This window comes from Phragmites australis, chromosome 18, assembly GCF_958298935.1.
Source record: "Phragmites australis chromosome 18, lpPhrAust1.1, whole genome shotgun sequence".
In the NCBI taxonomy this organism is placed as follows: Eukaryota; Viridiplantae; Streptophyta; class Magnoliopsida; order Poales; family Poaceae; genus Phragmites; species Phragmites australis.
In genome coordinates this window covers 26,610,395-26,630,644 of record NC_084938.1, presented here as the reverse complement: position 1 = coordinate 26,630,644, position 20,250 = coordinate 26,610,395, and the positions used below count along the sequence as shown (strand labels likewise).

At 45.4% G+C, this 20,250-nt stretch overlaps 3 protein-coding genes across 3 annotated transcripts; 2 read left to right on the top strand and 1 right to left on the bottom strand.

The window, feature by feature from the left end:
• Positions 1–5,102: 5,102 nt before the first annotated feature.
• LOC133898340 (GDT1-like protein 4) lies at positions 5,103–8,098 on the top strand. Its single transcript, XM_062339007.1, has 9 exons — positions 5,103–5,271; positions 5,363–5,428; positions 5,538–5,651; positions 5,766–5,864; positions 5,961–6,033; positions 6,785–6,870; positions 7,182–7,265; positions 7,508–7,567; positions 7,657–8,098. Exons 1-9 carry the CDS (start codon positions 5,188–5,190, stop codon positions 7,843–7,845), a joined length of 855 nt encoding a protein of 284 aa, XP_062194991.1. The 5' UTR covers positions 5,103–5,187; the 3' UTR covers positions 7,846–8,098.
• Positions 8,099–8,953: 855 nt separating this feature from the next.
• Positions 8,954–9,595, bottom strand: LOC133899191 (uncharacterized). Its single transcript, XM_062340160.1, has one exon. The coding sequence runs from the start codon at positions 9,593–9,595 to the stop codon at positions 8,954–8,956; it is 642 nt and encodes a 213-aa protein (XP_062196144.1).
• Positions 9,596–13,600: 4,005 nt separating this feature from the next.
• LOC133898657 (ubiquitin carboxyl-terminal hydrolase 2-like) lies at positions 13,601–19,118 on the top strand. Its single transcript, XM_062339338.1, has 3 exons — positions 13,601–15,167; positions 15,551–16,556; positions 18,645–19,118. Exons 1-3 carry the CDS (start codon positions 13,709–13,711, stop codon positions 18,913–18,915), a joined length of 2,736 nt encoding a protein of 911 aa, XP_062195322.1. The 5' UTR covers positions 13,601–13,708; the 3' UTR covers positions 18,916–19,118.
• Positions 19,119–20,250: the final 1,132 nt, after the last annotated feature.

Sequence of the window (20,250 nt, the reverse complement as noted above, 5' to 3'; positions counted from 1 at the left end):
TGGACTAGCACACCTGTCTTCAGTGGTGGATGCAGAGGAGTGAGTTAAGGGGGCTCATCCACCTCTCTCTTTTTCTCTCTTCCTCCTCTTCTTTTTCCTATCTCTTTTCTTCTTCCTTTTCCTTGTTCATGGTAAAAAAATTGTTAGAGGCTAGATAGACTCCCACTGACAACAAAGCAAGTACGGGGAGGGGGGGGGGGGGCAACCCTCTGGATCAGTCCCTGCCTGTCTTATAACCTTGCAATTTGTACATGAAGGCTATGTATTTTGGCCAAATGCCAATGAATGGCGCTATAGCTGTGAGAACATCTCCAGCAGGGTAGCCTTCCAGCTCGCCATCACCAAATATGGCCATCTCTTGCCAAAAATAAGCTCCAGCAGAGTAGCCAACCAAGTAGCTATCACTGTAGACACACTATCCACCGAGAACGAGTAACCAAATTGGATTGCACTGTGCGGCTCATCATCCTTATCCACCTTCGTTCCCGCACGCCTCCGCACATAGCCTTCCCTGCACCTTTTCGTTCCTAGGCACCCACGCGCCTGCGTCGCCAAGCGCTTGCCTCCACGATTATCATCCCCGCTGAATCTCCCACGAGTGCCTGCGCGCCCTCTGTCGCCCAGAGCGCACCTCCCCACATGCCTATGATGCTGCGTCGCCCTGCAACTACCCCTCCGCCAGCGGCTGGGAGCTAACGCGCCCCTCCGCTAGCGCCTGGGAGCCCGCACCTTTGAGCCCACGCGCTGCCCCGCAGCTACCCCTCCGCCTGCCCAGGGAGTCGCGCTCGACTGTCGGCGTGGTGGGCGTGGTGTGCTCGGCCATCGGCGTGGGCCAGAGCATTTTACATTAAGAGGTTGCAAAGGTGCGGTTTGGCTCAGGATAACTCACCGGATGGTCCAATGATGAAGATATGCATATTGGATGCTTCACTAGAGCAATTTACATATAGAAGATGCAAAGGCTCGGATGATTTAGGATAACTCATTGGAAAGTCCGATGATGGATTTGAGTATACACTGCAAAATCCGGTCTTCAGAAGAAGTTTGAGTGGAGTTTCAACGGCTAGTATCCACTAATGTACATACCAGATGGTCCGATGCTTGTACAACTATTATCATCGGATCATCCGGTGTTCACGGTAAAGTTGAGTCATTGGAGCAACGACTAGTTCGCGAGTTTGAGGCTATAAATACCTATTCACTCAGTTATTTGAAGGTGTGTTATGCTGGTGGAGTCTAGAAAATCTCATATACACTTGAGAAGACATCCAAACTACCAAGTACTTAAAGTGTTCATCTAAAGCAATTTAGCACATAATTAGAGAGTGATTAGTTCTATTAGGGTTAGAGAGAAGTGTTGATGGGTGCTGCAACCTAGAGAGTGGATCAAGGAGTGATCCAACCATATACCAAGAGGTACGTTGGTGCCTTGGAATCTTTGTAGTCTTTGTGACTCGTTGGCAACTTGTTGACCCTTCGACTTGGTGTGGAGTGGCAACAAGACACATGTACAGGGACACAGAGTCCCTTGCCTTGGTGACTAAAGCTCCGAAGTGATCACGGCGTCAAGGAACCGGAAGAGAGGCTTATGGTGAGGTCTTGCCTTGGTGGCTTAGTGGCTCATTCGGGTTGAGACCTTGTCTTTGTGACTTGGTGACTCAATAGTCGTGACCGAGTGCCTACCAGGAGCATATCCTTGGTGGAGCTCCAACATGGACTGTGGGTGACATTCATGCCATCGATACCACGGGATAAAAATCTCTTGTACCGAGTTTGTCTCTCTACCTTATTTATATTTTTGTATTTACATACTTGTAATTTACCTTGCTATAGTAGATTTCAATCCACTTGAGCGGTAGAATAGATACACTAGATAAACCTAGAGCACATTTAGATAGAAATTAAGATAGGTTTATCTTGTGAAATCTTTGAAACCGAATAGTTTCTAAGTGTCATAATTCACCCCCTCTTAGGACGTGACCGATCCTTACACCGATAGATGAGGAGGATGCAGTAGCAACTCCAAAAAGTGACCCTTTGAAAATACCAACTGGTAAGAAAGAGGCGCAATTGCGATGAGGTAGAAGTTGCCTAGGCAAAGAAGATAACATGTATATAGAAGCATTTGAAAGCTTCTGGGCAAAGAAGGTAGAAGCGAAGAGAGTGAAAGAGTTGAAAAAAGAGGAGCACTATGAACGAGCACATACACAAGAACAAGAGAATATTGCACTTGAAGTCAAAAAAGTTGAAGTTATGAATAAATAGTTGAAGTTCAAGAGATAGATGGAGGATGAGAGAATTATGGGGATAGACACTAGTGTCATGATTAGGCCACAACAAGAATATTACTTGAGTTTGCAGAATGAGATCATTACTGGACGACACAATCGTCTGGGTTGAGTTATGTATTATGTTTCATCGACTAATTATCTTGTGTTTTAGATGTGATGTGTTGTAAGAACTACTAATGTGTTGTGAGAACTTTTTACACACAATTCCTTATGTGTTGTTATAAAAGATTGAAATCCCTTATCAACTATTGAAATGTACTCATCCTGTATGTACCACTAAATAATATTTTGCTATCCTCACACACCACCACTGTAAACTCTGTTACGTCGAACGTCTGCTATACATGTACTCATTGTAGCTATGCCACATGTTAGTCGTTCGTGGCAAATGCTTAGCAAAAATTTGCGATAGTGTTTATTTTGCAGTCAACGGTGTGTATAGTCACCTAAACAAATTAGAGTGGTGAGGATACCTTGCCATCGATTGTATATTACCTGCTCTTACAAATTCTTATAACGCGTGTGCTCATGTGTTAATTGCTCTTACAATACGTGTACATGTGTGGTAACTGCTCTTACAATACGTGTGCTTGTGTGGTAATTGCTCTTATAAATTCTTACAACGCGTGTGTTTGTGTGGTAACTGCTTTTACAAATTTCTACAATGTGTGTACTTGTATGGTAACTGCTCTTATAAATTCTTACAATGCGTGTGTTTGTGTCGTAACTACTCTTACAAATTCTTAAAACGCGTGTGCTCGTGTGGTAATTGCTTTTATAAATTTTTAAAACATGTGTATTTATATGATAATTGCTCTTACAATGATTCAGATATATTGTTAGAACCACAACATTCTAGTTTCATCCATAGAGTTGCTACATGTGCTCAACTAGATCAATCTGAAGCTGAGTGTGAACATCTTGGGATCTAATGGACCTAAGATTTTAAATAAATTGTTCTAGTTCAGACGTATGCTCATGAGAAGCTATCACTTGTTCTCTCATTCCATGGTACCGAGTTGGTGTTATCGGCGGGCTAGCTTCCTTGCAACAAGAAAGCACTTCATTGTCATCATTTGATGACAACTAATCCAACACATGTTGCATGGCTAATCCACGATGATTCATTTCTGAATCGGTGTATGAGGAGTAGCAGAGAGGAGGAGAAAAAATGATGTGAAGGAGAAGCAACCGGATGGTTGACTATATATAGAGTGGAGATATAGCTATTGGGAAGCCGTTTGAAAAAAAATAGCCATTGAAATATAGCTTTGAACAAAATAGCTATTAGAATAAAACCGTTATTAGAAACAGCTGTTATGAATAAAATATAGTATATGAGATAAAGAGAGTGAGATTTGGCTAATCTGCTACAGTATGTAGAAATATAGAAGAAAAATATTTTGAAGTGGATAGATACATAGAGATATGATCAGTTAAATTTGACTAATATTTTGATTAATATGCTAGAGTTGCTCTGAGCTGTTAATGTGCAGAGAGAAACCGTTGATGCAGCAGCTTCGTATCCTCCAATCGACATCAAATCTGTAACTGAGGGTGGTGAACAATCATAAGCTGCAACTCTTCCCGTTCATTCAGGCCTTTTACAGCTGCTAGTTCCTGTGCATCAGCGTTAGGAAATGAAGAGGAATCCTTTTGGTCCAAGATCACTCGGGTTTTAAAGCGATCTTTCGTTGATGTCGCTGTCGGTTTCAGTAAAACATCACGTTCATCGCATATTCACGTGTGCGCACGCGTCAACGTCGTAACGTGAGATCTAACCTAACGGATGCGTGGAAGGACGGACAAAATGAATATTCGGAGTGGCAAGTTCGGCAACAAAAGTTGGCGTAATCCAACTCGGCCTAGTTCGGCAACAGTGAGAAGAAAAGAGACCAGGGCAAAACTAGACCTAGACGCAATGGTACGGTGCGACTTCGACCTAGTCCACGTGGATCTCGCGTTTCTGCACTTTCAGAACAGTATCCCCGCCATACAATATGGCCTTTGCAACGTTTGCAGGAACAAATCTTGGGGTTAGTTTCGGAACTTTACACGAAACACGGCCTAAGCCTCACGACATTTTGAAACGTAGGCGTGCGGTAAATTTTGGACAAATTCATGCTCCCTAAGCCGTGCTTGATCAGATGACTTTTGAAGAAGAATAAAATATTTAATTTTAGAATTTTTTTTCACTGATACTGAGATCTATAAAGTAGAGGATGAAAAAATGATACGAATTTTGATCTTTTTGTTGGTGAATTTTTTATAAAATAAAATTGAAATCTCTTGCTTTAGATTTCGTCTGAAAAAAAGTACCACCGTAGTGGGTGAGTGATTGGGTGGGCAGTCGGTACGAACTGAGATACTCTGACTTCACTCATACGTAAAGTCACCTCTGACTTCACTCATATATAAAGTCAGTGACTTCAAGTGATCTGAGCCATTAGATTAAAACTAAAAACAGTATTTGATAAACAGTAAGATCGTGCTACAATATTGATTACCAGTTCGTAGCGTACGGTAACCGACTGCAAAATACTGTTCACTCAGACTCAGTTTAATATGTTCTGAATTTGGATCTAATTTCAGCCATGTAAAATCAGAGATACATAGTAAAGTGAGTATAGTGAACAATATTTTGAGCTGGCACCATCGGGGTCTCGGGGCAACCAAGCGGGTCAGCCGCCGGTGCAGCCTGCCTCTTATTTAACTCCTCGGCAATCCCACGGCCCACGCGGGTCGCCCGGCTGCCCCCCTCCTCCGAGATCCCGCCCCCGGCCCCGCCTCGCCGCGCCGACACGCCCCGCCCCCGGCCCCGCCTCGCCGCGCCGACACGCCCCGCCCCCGCCCAAACCTCGCGGATCTCGCCTCGCCGCAGCTCCACCTAGTAACAATGAATAGACGCGTCCTACCGCTCCTCCTCCTCCTCCTCGCCCTCTCCGTCCTCGCCTCACTCCTCCTCGCCGCCGCCGACCAGGTCAGCGTTTCCCACCACCCACCCGTAATTCGCCCGTTTGCTCGTCCCGCGAAGAGGTTCTAACGTTTCGCGGTTTTCTCTCACGCGCCAGGTTGCCGATGGCGCCGCGAGGAACGGCACCGGCACGGGCACCGTCCGCCTGGACCGCCGCACCAAGGTGAGCGAGTCGGCTTGGGCAGGCCTTGCGTCTGTACAAATCAGAGCGTTGGCTCTGGAAGCTGGTTGGTCTCTCTCTGAACGCCCGTTCCGTTTGTTCCGCTTCCCAGATGCTCCTCCACACTGCACGGGAGCGCGGCGGCGGCGCGACGGGGGTGGAGGGCGCAGGGCTGGGGCTCTTCGACGCCTTCTTCGCGAGCTTGTCCATGATCGTCGTCAGCGAGGTGAGGTTCCTGCGACGCTGGTGTTCGTGGATTTGTTTCTGCTACGTTTACGTGTCTATATGCGAATGTTCTAAGTAATCTGGTGTCGCGTGTCTTGGTCATACTGGGGTGCAGATTGGCGATGAGACGTTCATCATTGCAGCGCTGATGGCGATGCGGCACCCCAAATCGATAGTGCTCTCGGGGGCACTGTCGGCTCTGGTTGTTATGACAGTAGGTGAAACTGTGGCTTTTGCAGCTATCTGATGCGCAAAAACGGTTCAAGTTTAGTCTAACTGATCCTTCTGTGGTTTGCTGTTGCTGTTTCAGGTATTGTCAACTGGGCTGGGCAGAATTCTTCCAAATTTGATATCAAGGAAGCACACTAACAGCGCAGCAACTGGTATGGCTTATCTGAATGTTACCTCCTTGTGCATTGATAAAGTTAGTCTGAGGTTACTGGTCCTAGAGGTAGGGGAATAATGATCAAATCATCAGAAGAAATGAGTAGTATGACCACCCCCAATTGTTCAAAAGCGTTGAAAAACATATTTACTGTGAACCTGATGACTATTTGTCATTCAAGCACCTGAACTGGTGCACTAGATTTTACATACCTGCACCTAATCAAATAGAAATTCAGATGATAGATACGTATACTTCAAAGTTAGTGTTTGTATATGAATGTGAGGAAATATAAGTTGTGCAAATTGTCATAGTGCTGTAATTTATTATCTATGCTTTTCCACAGTAATTTGCTAATCTTCCTTGCACCAAAGTGCCTACAAATTCGAACAGAAAAGTTCAAGGCAAACCATCTTCTATGTTCTTTCTTCTTCCCCCTTTTCTTTAAACACAAATATTGCATGCAAGCATTTGCTAGATTACTCTCTTGTCCAGTGATATTCATCATAAAAAAAGTTCAAAATTTAGTCACGATAAAATAGCAGTACAAAGATAGATGGTCATTTAGTTAGCGTGCTAGTGCTAGTGATAGTGAGGTTCCTAGGTCTTCTTATGCTACACATGTACTTTAAATCTCATGATTGTTCAGGTATTGCAAAATTGGGGATGAATGGATGTCATCTTAGTTCTGTAACATGTACCAGTACATTCTGATATCTTATCTCCTCTTTTGGTATTTTCTGCTTTAGTCCTCTACGCATTCTTTGGGCTACGGCTGTTGTACATTGCTTGGAGATCAGATTCCAAGGCGTCACAGAAGAAGGAAATAGAAGAAGTATGTGCATTTTCTTACATCAAGTATTTACCCTCTTTTCGTTTCCATCAAGCATCATCCATCTTTGCTGGATATAGTCTAAACTGTTTTTAAGCCCGTAATTTTTGGACCTCCCTGACCATGGACTATTCTCTATGGTTACAACATCTCTAGGTTACACTTGTGCTTGAAAGATAATATTTGATTGATGATGGAAAGAGTAAATATGATAATTCATTACTATTCATATTGCACACATTGGTTCTCAGTGACCTGTTAGTTGTCATGGTCTTTGATCAGCTTATATATTTTTTATTCCATGTCATATACAGGTAGAGGAAAAGCTGGAAGCAGGTCAAGGGAAGTCAACATTTAGACGCATCTTCTCCAGGTTCTGTACTCCTATTTTCTTGGAGGTACATCTCCTCCCTTTTTCATTCTACACTATCGAGTTTCTTTGAAACTTACATTTCCTGTAATCTGATTTGTCTTGTGCAGTCATTTCCTTTTTTCTGAGGGGATTTACAATCCCTTTCAAACTTGCACGTTTCTGTTTACACTTGTTAATGTACAATGCTTGATAAAGCATATCACCGCTGATGCTGCAGCAGTGCAATGTGTATAACTGGTTTTATTTATGACACTTTTTTGAATTCAGTCCTTTGTGTTGACCTTCTTGGCGGAGTGGGGTGACCGAAGTCAGATAGCTACGATTGCGGTATTGCTCAGTTCCATCTTCCAATTAATTTTCTAGCTCCTTGTTCTTGCAGATGCACAACATAACTTCTAGCATGCTCCTCAATGCAGCTGGCGACGCACAAAAATGCGATCGGTGTTGCTACGGGAGCAACCTTGGGGCACACCATCTGCACATCGTTCGCTGTGGTGGGCGGCAGCATGCTGGCGTCCAAGATATCTCAGGGCACGGTAGCAACCATCGGCGGCTTCCTCTTTCTTGGCTTCTCTCTATCGTCGTATTTCTACCCGCCATTGTAATAGCACCCTGCCCTGACTGTCATTCTTCCAGTTGCTGCCTGCTGCTAGCGCCTATATGTTTGTTGTTCAGTCACTCCCTAACCTCCGTGCCCTCCCCTTCTCACGTTTGCCATCATCTGGTCCAGTGATCCTTGGCATGGGATTTTTTTTTTTGTTATACCATTATACACGGATATGTGAAGTGGGGATACGATCAATGGCAATGTATACTATACTAGTCACGATTTCAAAAGAAAAGAATGTGTGTCCTGAATCCCTGATTGCCTTTCGTGCACGAAGTTGGCAGCATTTCCTCCCTATCGGTCCGTGTTTCTTAATCACTTGCCCTGCGGTCAAGGAAGGAAGGGATATTCTGATCTGCGCTGTGCGGCGTACTAGCGCTAGCTCTGTGCACAGTGCTCAGCCGACACACGCATGTCCTGTGCGTCTCGGGCAGGACGGCGCGGTTGATGTTCGAGATGGAAGGAAATTTTATAAGATTTTTCATTAAAATATATTTATGAGATCATGATATATGCTATTATTTTTTATTCAACAGTTAGTATATGCAATCGAGAGAAAGAAGAAAAACACATAGCATGTACAAAACAAAGTTTTTCTATAAACTTGAATCTCATATAATTTCGTTACGCGCAAGACACCCCGTTCCGTCGTGCCGTCCTCTGGGGGACCTGGACCCGCCAACCACCGCGGGCTGCTGCACAACACACGTACAGCGTGTGTGCTGATTGCCTTTCCCGACACCGTGCACGCCACGGCCAGCCGCTGCGCGGCGCCCGGTTGCATCGCGTAGTTGTGAGGCATTGTGCCGGGAGCCGTTTCGGGACCTCCGCTCGCGTGCACGGTGCCGCTCCTACGGCTTCGTCGCCGCCTCGCGGTGCGGGGCTCCCTCCATCTCTCCAGCAGCCCGGTCATTTTCTCCGAAACCCATAGCCATCACGTGAGATCGATCGATGCTGGTGCTGGATCTCTCGAGTCGAGCCTCACCAAGCTAATTTGTATATACACCTGCCTTGGCAGTGACAATACTACATATCGTTTCGTGCGTACGCACGCACGAACGCATTGCCGAACAAATGATGATCAAATCGGCTAGGTACCTAGCTTTCTAGTAGTTGAACCACCACCGCCACCGGCCGATGATCTTGCCGACGTACTGGTGGTCGTGAGGCTTGTACCGGCACATGGTGGGGAACACCCCCAGCACGTGGCTGCACTCCCTGAGCACAACGTCCCCGACCAGCGTCTTCTCCCGCCTCTGCCGCGGCCCGGCCGCCGCCGCCGCCGCCGCCCCCTTGGCTCCGTGCCTCCCGGTGACCAGGAACATATGCCCGTCCTGGAACAGGTACCGGCACCCTCCGTTGTCGACGCGGCACTGCGCCGCCCAGCCGGCGCTGCGGTTGAAGACGACCGCGTCCTGGAGGAAGTTGCCCATGTACCCCCACTTGCAGTAGATGACGTAGGGGTCGGCTTGCGGCTGGAAGAAGGCCTGCTGCGGCTTGTACGGGTCCAGGATGTAGTAGTGGAAGTACTCCCAGTCGCCGGCGAAGCCCGCGCCGCAGCTCAGGATCATCTGGCCCCCGGTCATCGTGCTCAGCATCGACACCGAGTGGTTCTGCCCCGGCAAGCCCGCGCCGGAGCCGGGCGCCGCCGCGTGAGGGGAGAGCTTGCCCACGATGATCGCCACGAACACGAACGGGATCGAGATGATGGTCAGCCGACGGAGCAGGTCCTTCTTCTCCTCCTCCATCGATTGTTTAGGATGTTCTTGCTCTAGCATCCTCTCTTCTTTTTCTCTCCTGCGATAGGAATTGCCCGGTATAAAAATGAACAAATATATCACTGTTCACAATCAGAGCGCGGTGCTTATTTAGAGGGGTGGAATCTATCTAGGGCATGTGTTCTTGGCAAAACGGTTGGCCGAAACCTCGAAATGACCATTTTAAGATCGAATCCAATCGATGAAATGATGAACAAGCTGTTCTATGATCAACCAAATAATCTTAAAATGAACGGACGCGTGCTCTCCTCTCTGACGACACCGGATACAAAGGTCGCATGAATGGAAACGTGAGGCATGCCGAACAATGAGATACGAAATACAAGAGTCCGACAAGTGCGATGCGCACCTCCAAATCAATCGGATAATTTGGATTAATGACCACCTCGGAGAAACGCGCGCTTTTTGTGGTTCTTGGATGAATGCAGAGGAAGAGGAACAGGCAGGGACAAGTCGGTGGATAAAGAGAAGAGTATTGTTGTCGCGCAGCCTCAGGGAGGGTAATATCATGTTCAGGAAGATTTTGTTGAGACTCTATTTATGTTATTCATCTCGTAATTCAATGAATAGATTGAAGAGGAGACAGAGTAGACATATATCATCACAGATGATAGGGTCTTTTGTAGGACAGAGTTCTATAAATTTTTACTTTCAGTGAGAGAGTGAAGCAAATTTTATAGAACATGTCTAGAAAGACTCTCGTGAGACTTCATTTATATCATCCATCATGTGATCTAATAATTGAGCTTAAAGAGAAGAGAAGAAGTAGACACATATTGTCGGAAGGTTAACTCCTGTCGCAGGGATCCTAAGGGACTCCTTTTTAGAGATTCGACCAGGGGATGATTCTGAATATGTTTGCCGGAGAAATAAATTGATATAAATGCGATGATTGGCGGGGTGGAATGATCTAGTGCAGAATGAAGTAAATGCACTGGGGGTTTAGACAGATTCGAACCGCACGGAGGCGTAACACCCTACTCCTGTATGGATACTATAAATGTCCTAAGAATGTCCCTCAAGGATATTGCTGATTACAAGAATGTTTGTCTATCCTAAAGCCTAGGGCTCCTTGTTCTTCGATCTGTGTGTATCTGTTGGCTTTGGGTGCCTTTGGCTTTCTCGATATTCTCTACCTCCTTAACTGCTTCAACCGTGCAGAGCTTGCCGAGAGATATTCACTTCTTCAGGGATTTTCTCACTTCCGAGAGATTGTCTAACTTGTCTTTGTCCGTGCTGCCGGCTGCTTTAAATACCCGCCGGCAGTAGCGTGTCCCGAATGGGAGGGCACGAGTTCCAAGGCACCATAAATGGAAAGGGCGTCATCATAGCCTCTGTGCGAAGTGACCGGGGGTTGAAAACACGCCCCGCGCCCAGTCATCCGTCACCATAATGGCACTGGCAACGGGCGCCGTGGAGAGGGCCCACCGGGCAGCCACAGAGCGGCCCGGCGTGCCCGCCCTGTCTTGTTCTCCTGCCATAACAGCGCGGCAGACAGAACGTCTCGACCCTTGCGACGTTATCCCGAGACGTGCCGGATGGCACGGGATGGGACATGTGCATTTAATGTCCCCACGCCCTTCTGCCAGAATGTGGCAGGAACTGACACCGAGCGTGGTGGGAGCAGTTGGAGGTGACAGGCCATGCGCGCTCTTAAATGCGGCCTCGAGCCTTTTACTGGCTGACACCTCATCGCTGGACCCCTGTGGGGGCCACTGTCAGGGGGCTTCCTGTGTCGTCGGGGAACCGAGTGCTCGGGGGTCACTGTTCACCTCCCCGAGCACTCTCTCCCGAGAATACCCTTCCTCGGTCCTCGCGGAACCGAGTGCTCGGGGGGCTACTGTTCACCTCCCCAAGCACTCTCTCCCGAGCATGCTCGTACGGATCCTTGGGGGACCGGCCCCCGAGCACTCTCTCCCGGAACTTCCTTTAGTGGGCCCTCGGGGTACTCGGGTGCTCGGGGGCCCCGGACACACCCCTCCTGTTACTTGGTCTTCATAGATTATCGGGGAACCTGGGTACTCGGGGACCACTGATTGTGGCCCCGAGCGTCCTCTCTCGGGACTTAGTTTTTTTTGCCTCGCGGAGGTGACCCCGCGGGATGGCGCAACGTGATGGATTGCTGGCCTGGCCTCGGGATTTAGGGACCCCTGGTTCCTGATTCATCGACACATATTATCACAGGGAAGATGATCTGATAGGATCCTATAGAATTTGATTTTGGGATGGGAGGGCCTCGTAGATGCATACACAAGTAACGCATCCATGGTGTGGTTAGGCTAGCGGGTATTTTTTGTTGTGTACACGAATCACTTTTGGTCGAGAGAGCTGTTCGAGTTCCGCGGGAACAACAGCGTACATAAGGTCAAAATCTACCACAAGTGTTATGTGGGTGAGCCGAGCCACGCTGGAGGCCACACGATAAACCGTGTCCATAAATCAACGGATACGTACATTGGGAATGTGAAAACACATAAAATCTACAGGTGTTATGCCTTGAAAAATTAATTAAGATGCAAGTGGTTAAGAGTATTTGACAACCTTAACTTGTAAGTGTTCTTTTTTTTGCAATTTTTCTTTAGAAATGGTGGTGCGTCACCTCCGGCCACCATGCAATGGAAGTCGTTGCTCAGGGAGCACCCAAGTATTGTTGGTGGTAACCTTTTTTTAGAGGGAATTGTTAGTGGTAACTTGTTTTTAAGGAATCAGGTTTGTATTTAATTGATACAACAAGAAAACTACAAGTCACTTATTACAGAGGAACTCTTTATAAAAGCAGACTTACAACTCAGACCCTGAGAGGTTCAGAGGTCCTAATCTTCTACATCACCTCCAATAGAACCAACTGGATATGACATCGTCTCACCGAAGTTGGACGAAGTACCATATCCAGGATGGAGCTAGAAACCGTTCTCTCAAACGTTAAGGAAGCACCATTTTATTACACCAGATAACACAACATGGTAAATTTTTTATAAATACAATAAAAATATATACTATACACGTACTTCACACTCACACTACATATATATACATACATATGCGTCCCTACACATGTTAAGCAAGGGATTGTGAGGCAACTGGTAGCTGGTGCTTTGAGCCCCGCCGAATGCTTCCCAGCCTTCCGATCCACAAATGGGCCTGGCAAGGCGAAGGCCACGTTGCAAATACTCGAGCCAAGAGCCCAAGACCAAACAAAACTGCGGTCTCTGGCCCAAGAACACTCGACCCACCGTCTACCAGCGCGAAACCGTTTCGTGCTTCCCCTCCTGCTCCCCAAACCCCTCCTCCCTCCCAAACCCCCTCGGCCTCGCCGCAGCCTGCGCGATTCCGGGCTCTCTAGCCGTCTTCCGGTAAGCTTTCCCCGGGCATTTCTTTTCCTCCTAGTCTTGTTCGTCGTCGCTCGATCTCTCGGTGGTTTTGTTTGATGCGCGAATCGGTGGCGCCGTTCTTGGTCGTCGCCGGAATGGTTGCGATGTCGTTTGTTCTGATTGTTTTTTCTTCTCTCTCTCTCTCTCTCTCTCTCTCTCTGGTTCTCCGTCTTTTAGCTTTCTTGGTTCGTCCCTGGCCCGTGCAGTTCTTGATCCTCGTCAGAATGGTTGCGATTTCGTTTTTCTTGATTGATTCTCTCTCTCTCTCTCTCTCTCTCTCTCTCTCTCTCTCTCTCTCGCTGGTTCTCCGCCTTTTTGCTTTCTTGGTTCGTCCCTGGTCCGTACGGTTCTTGATCCTAGCCGAAGCGTTCGATTTCTCGTCCTCTTGATGGATTTCTTGGTTCATCCGCAGTCCGTAGGGTTCTTGTTTGCTTGGTGGTTTGGGGTTTAATGGATTAATGCGACTCTTCTTGCTTGTGGTTCCTTTATTCCAGACGTGATGGGGGAGAGGCGGACGAGTTCGGGGGAAGCGGGCGAGAGCCCGCGGAAAGCTCCGCGGCTGGACCTGCTGCCTGCTGCTGCTGCTGCGGTGGCGGCGGATTCTAGGCGCGGTGGGGCTGCTGCGCCGGAGGTGAGCAATCTGAGGGAGGAAGGGAGGGAAGGGACCAGCGACTCCAAACGGTGCAATCACGTTCCCACCGACAACGCTCACATGAGGATGTTGTCATCCGAGCGCGCAGGGAGGTGCGAGCTTTGCCGGCGCCCGATCGCGGGGAGCAGTATCTTGGTGTGCCTGGAATGCGGCCGGCATTTCTGCAGTGGAGTGGGGGCACTTGAGTATCCATTCGGGCACTCCCGGTATCACGCCAAGCAGGAGCAGCATTGGGTTGCTGCGCTGTCTGATGATCCAGAATCCGCATTCTGCTTCAAATGTGATTATGTGGTGGTGGGTGTCACTCCTCCAGATGCGGTGGAAATGATGGACAAAGCTGAAGCAGGTGATCATGCGTTTGGATCAACTGATAGCCATGAGTTGTCAGCTGCCGCAGCGGCAGATTCTGGGTGCGACGAGGACGGGTGGCCGGAGCGGTGCACTCACGTCCGCACTGACAGTGCTCACTTGAAGATGTTGAGTGCGTCGTTGTTATCCGAGCGCGCAGGGAGATGCGAGCGTTGCAAGCACCCGGTCGAAGGGAGCAGTATCTTGGTGTGCATGGAGTGCGGCCGGCATTTCTGCACCGGGGTTGGGTCAGGTGATGACCCAGTTGGGCACTCACGGCAACACGCCAAGCAGGAGCAGCATTGGGTTGCCGCGTTGTACGATGAACCAGAATCTGCATACTGCTTCAAGTGTGAATATGTGGTGTGTGTCATTCCAGATGAGGTGGAAATGATGGACAAAGTTGAGGCAGGTGGTCATGCGTTTGAATTCAAACCAGCTTATGGGCATGGCTATGCTATCAGAGGGATACCAAATATCGGAAACACATGCTACCTGAATGCAATGGTGCAGTGCCTCCTTGTGCTTGATAAGCTGCGGGCAAGGATGTTAGGACCGGATGCTCCGAAGGGTCTCCTTGCCATGGCACTCACGGAACTTTTTGTGGTGACAAGTGCTGCAGGAGACATACTGGACCCAACGAAACTCTTGACATGTGTATGCTGGTATAATGAGACGTTCAAAGGCGGTGGTATGCATGACAGCCAGGAATTGCTTTGTTCCTTGCGCAATTGTTTAAATGAAGACGAGGAGAAATATAAGAATCTTCATGGGCAAAGTGGTGCTCCTACAGTTATCAATTCCATTTTTGGGTTTGAGCTGTCTGAGACACGGACCTGCAAATGTCGTTTGTCTAATTCGGTTTCCCATGCTTTCTTCTATGATCTCCCACTGGCACTGCCATCAAAGGGGCATCCAGCCAAAAGTGCTGCATCACCACAAACAAGCGGGAGTCTCAAATCTCAACCGAAGAAGATTGCTATTCAAGTATTTCCAGCAAATGAACAGAGTAACTCGGAAAAGATCCAAACAGTTGCTGAAAGGGGTGATTCTCATCTTCTTGGTTCAGAATTGAAAGATGTGGTCGTGGAGGAAACACCTGAACCTTTGGAAGTTGGTGAGTTTATGTGCTCCTGCACCTATTCAAAGGCCCTGACTGCAGATGTTGGGGGTGTTCTAGAGTCCTAGACCATACCACTTTTGAGGAATGAAAATGCAGGAAACTGTGGAACACTCTGACACTGGCCTTCTTATTGGTTTTTTGCTCAACATAAGAAAAAAGTTCATTTTTTGGAATGGGTATCCTATACTTGCTAAATGGAGAAAATTGTTTAAGGGCACTTTGCACACGTGGACTGAAGAAATTTCAGGAAAACCTTCAGGATGTGTATACAAAAGTGAGCAGGATGTTTCAGCAGTATTAGCATGGATATGCTGTTTGTTGTAGTGTAGTAGTTAAAACTGCCATTGGATTATAGCTTCGAGTGCCGAGCCCTTGTCTTTGTATAATAAATTTTGCTCCAAATGGTTGCTTAACTTAATCATGTGTGGGGATTCTCGAAAAGAAAGCTACTTTGAATGCGGAGGATAAAGATCCTAAAAAATATGTAGAGGATGACAGTTGCTGGTTGCATGATGTTGCTACTGCAGATAAATTTAAACATTATATGCTTGGTTCTGCAGATTCTACTGAAGTGCAACGTATCTGTCAAAGCAAGGATGTTGTTGTACAGGGTCCTTTGCAGACTCAGGAGGACAAGGACTTGTGCTCCGAACTTTCACGAAGGATCATCAAGGTGCCAGTAAAGTCTGTTAGTTTTCTTCCTCATAATGTGTCTGATGTCAAAGTTGAGGAAATGGATAAGAAGACAGCAGATTCAATAGGATCGATTGAGGACTGCCTATCACTATTTTTTGAAGAAGTGATAGAATGGCGCTGTGATAATTGTTCCAAGGTTTATAAGGAGCTGAGTACCAATCAAAGTGAAAATGGTGAGCAGATAGTGGCTAGTACCAATGAAAACACTACATTTGATGGGGACCAGGCTGAACAGTCAGATAGGACAACATGCCAAAATGAGCAATCTAATGGTTCAAACAGTTTGTCAGTAGAATGCAAATCTTCTTCAAGTAGGCAACCACATGGTTCTGATGCACAGAGTCAGATTGTACAAATAGTGGATATAATTACCGAAGGAACAAATTTAGGGATGAGTTGTGGTGAAAAAGACTCAGCTGCTTGCAGCACAGCCGATAAAGAACCTGAATGCCACGAAGGTATTCTAGAAGCTGTAAGTAGTTGCCTTCCAGATGAGAAACAGACCAACCTGTATCAGGACAGGACAAAGCAAATAGGGCCGGATCATAGTGCATACCTATTGAAAGACGACAGAAATGAGCAGAAAGATAGGAATGGAGATGCTATTCAAACACGGCTTTTTAACAAGCTGCCACCTGTATTAACTCTTCATCTTAAGAGAACCGACAATCTCCAGCGTAAAATTAGTGAGCATGTGAAATATAAGGAGTATCTTGATGTAGGGCCATTCATTGACCCCAGGTACTGATAGTTCTTTACAGTGACATCTTATACTTCTATACAGTTCTAACAAGTTTCTGGTTGCATAAACTTTTTTTGTGTAGTTTGTTCCTGCTAGCTTTAACAATACATGACCTTCTCTAAACAAAGCCTTAAGAACACGTGCCATTGTAGGTCAAGGAGTTGTTTAGAGTATCCATATATCACTGTTCTCATTTGTGATCATGTGGGCTTGTAGCCATATACTATGTCCATATTGGTTGTTACATTTTCAAATTAACTAGTAGAGTTTTAAAACAAGCATGTTATCGTAGTATGTGAGAATGAATGACATATAGACTAGACTATGGTAATTTCCTGGCAAAATTGGATAATTTCCCTCTTTTGCATAGAGGTAATTGTGGAAAATTCTACTTATCTTTATCTATGCAGATTAACACGATTCAGATTAAAGAAATATGAACAACCAAACCAATGTTCTAATTGCCATGCAAACATTTGCTATTCAGCAGTGCAGTAAAGGCCTAAAGGGTGATAAAAGAAGGTAGGGCCTTGTAAGTAATTTATTATGTTCACTACAAAACTGTAACAGGATAGTAGTAAAATGAATAGGCATTCTAATTTCTAAAGCTTGATCAGACTGTTGAACTGCGTCCCTTCCAACATGGAACTTGTGTAAAAGCATGCATGCGGTGCTACCTTGTATGTTTGAAGATGACTGGGCAATGGGTTAGACTAGATCATTCAGTTATATGGTCTTGCAATCGTATATAAGTCCAAACATATATTAATCATGTTTTGAATGACCATTTCTTATCTGGGATTTGTGCTAGAAGCAAGATCGTTAAGAGTTCTTGATGGTCTCCCACTTTATCTTGTGCTACGTGAACTGCTCCTACAGTTCAAAGCTTGGTATAAGTTTATTGTTGTTGCGCTGGGTTTTGATCACCCCAGGTGACTCCAAGCGTCATCTCAGTTTATATGTAGAAAAAATGCAGTGGTATCGAAAGGTTTGAGAAGAAAAAAATTTCATACAACAAGGGTACATATGAAAGTTACCGGCATCTTGTAAGATTCAAAATGCATTTCATTAATGAGGGAAATTAGCCACTGCCATTTAGTATTTTCATGACACACTAGTTTTGTTTTTGTTTTTTTTGAAAGGCATGACACACTAGTTGGAACTTGGAAGTTTAATTGTACTGTGTAAAGAAATTGTACAAATGCCATCTATAACATGTCTAAGAAAGGTGTATTTGTCAGAGCCTGTGCAACTTCCCTCAAGAAATTAGCAAAATCTGTGCTATTTTTCATTTGTGCATAGAGAGAAAGGAAATGACATGTCAATGCAAATGGTCCAACTATGTTTCTAAACCAATTGTGATTCCAGTTTGAGAATCAACTGAATTAAGGTGTTCTTTTCTACAGTCTGGTTTTGGCCAGAACCATGTTCTATCTATATGTCATAATCTTGTCTTGGATCGAAAACCGCTCCAGTGAGTTAATTGCAATGTACAATAGAACCGGCCATATTTGAATATGAATGGAACACACAGGTTATCTGCTACAAACCCAATTCATTGCAGCAGTGTATTGCTTACTTCACCATAGATGTTGAAAAGATATCATTTGATAAATTAGAATCATCATATCTTAGAGCTCATTTTTTGTTGGAAAGTTGGATGTTGGGTATAGTTCTGGTGTTGGTAGTTACTTTTGAAGTGGTAAGCAAGTGATCCTCACAATTCATTTTACCTGACTCTACTCTAATTTTAAGTTTCAAAGATAAATGTATACAATAAACCTAGTATTGTATAAATATATATCTACCACAGTAGGGGATTCCCTTACTGTTTCCCCTAAAAAAACTAGTATTTTGTGATGACCTTATTATAATTGTAGAGCCTTTATTTGTTGAGAACTTCATTGTTAGATGATTAATCATTTGAGAGGGATCATACGGTCGTTAATCTGGTAGAGGTTTCTTGTTGACCATGTTCAATTATGAGGATATATGATCAAGAAACGCATGGCATTGTTCATAACAAGTTACAATAACTTATAGCCATACATTTGCTTTAATTGTTTTTTGTTTTCTCTAATATTCAGCTCTGTGGACAAAGATAATTCCATCTATCGTCTAGTTGGTGTCGTAGAGCACCGTGGCACCGGCTCCTTGAACACAGGACACTATGTTGCTTACGTGAGAGCAAGAAGGCTTGGAAATCACCAACAGCAGAGCAGCTGCTCTCACTCATGGTTTCGTGCAGACGATAGTGTCATCACTGAAGTCTCTCTAGAAGATGTTCTCAAGCGCCAGGCTTACGTTCTTTTCTATGAGAGGATGGAAGACATGTCTGGCATAAGATCCCACAACTAATCAGAATAACAGTCACCAAATAAGCAGATGAGTGAGATTAGCAGACCTTCTGATAGCCAAGGATTCAGTCAGTGTACATACAAACATAGGCTCTTGATCAAGTCCATTTATGTTGCAGGGCTTCAAACTGACTGCAACGTGTATTTTCTTTTCTTTTTTTATTTTTTAGAAATACTGCAACGCGTACGGAGTTGGATTTTTTTGCTTGGTCTTCTTGACTCAGCTGATCTGGTCAGGCTGATTCATATCCATTTGTTTTTGCTTTTCAGGATCAAACTATGAATAGAGTGGGACACCTGGCATTGGTCAGATTTTTTAAATTGATCATACATGCCCTGGTAATGTTTTGTTGGATGGTACTATTACATCCTAATGATGTTTCAGCGTTAATGTTTGGTTATAGAAGCTTTTTACTTAAATAAGAAGTCGGACAGTCAATTATCTGTTTCAACCATCTCAAGGAAAAAGTGTATCCATTTCAACCGCTTGAGGACTGAAGACTACCTTTCTTTTTTGGAACGCCCAATGCTATTTCTGCTTGTCTGGTGGATCAAATAGCTTCGTTTTGTTTGTGCTCCGTGCTGATATACTGAGTTACTGACTACTAAAAGCAAAATCTTCAGACATTGGTTGGTCCATTCTGAGACGTTGTCTGCCTGCGTAAGAGTCTTTCAGTCGTGGTCAAGGAACATTGCCCTGTCGGAAAATTTGATTGCTGGAAATCAATGCCATCTATCATTGTAGTTTCAGATTCGCTCATACTGAATTGGCACTTTGATTTGAGCAATTAAAGAGCTCAGTCTGTTTATGTGTTCAGCGAGATGCTATGCTATTAACCGTTGGACAGGCGTGCGTGCAGCCAGAATTGTGAACTGTACTGGTGAGGGCACGAGGCGAACCTTGGCTGCAGCCGGCGTGGTCAGCGCGCGGCGACAGTTGATCGAATTGCCTCCTCGGTTGCTGTCGCGGATCATTCGCGGCGAGATCTCTAGTGATCCGGCCCAAATCACACAAAAATTACCGTCACCAAGCCGTGCTCGCAGTGGCAGCAGCGCTCCACCCCCCCCCCCCCGGGCAGTACTAAAATTCTTATGAGTGAAAAAGTGACTTATTTTGTAATGCATATATATTAGTACTAATAAATAGGTATTACAAAGTAAGTCAACTTTTCATTTATAACATAAGGTGGAAGATAATTTTATAAATTATTATATCTCATTAAAGGAATATTAGTGAATTTTATCAAATTTTTTAAATTTTTGTGAGGACTTAAAAATTACTACAAGTTACAAAAGTAGTATCTTTTGAAGAATTTTAGATTGAATTATACACAAT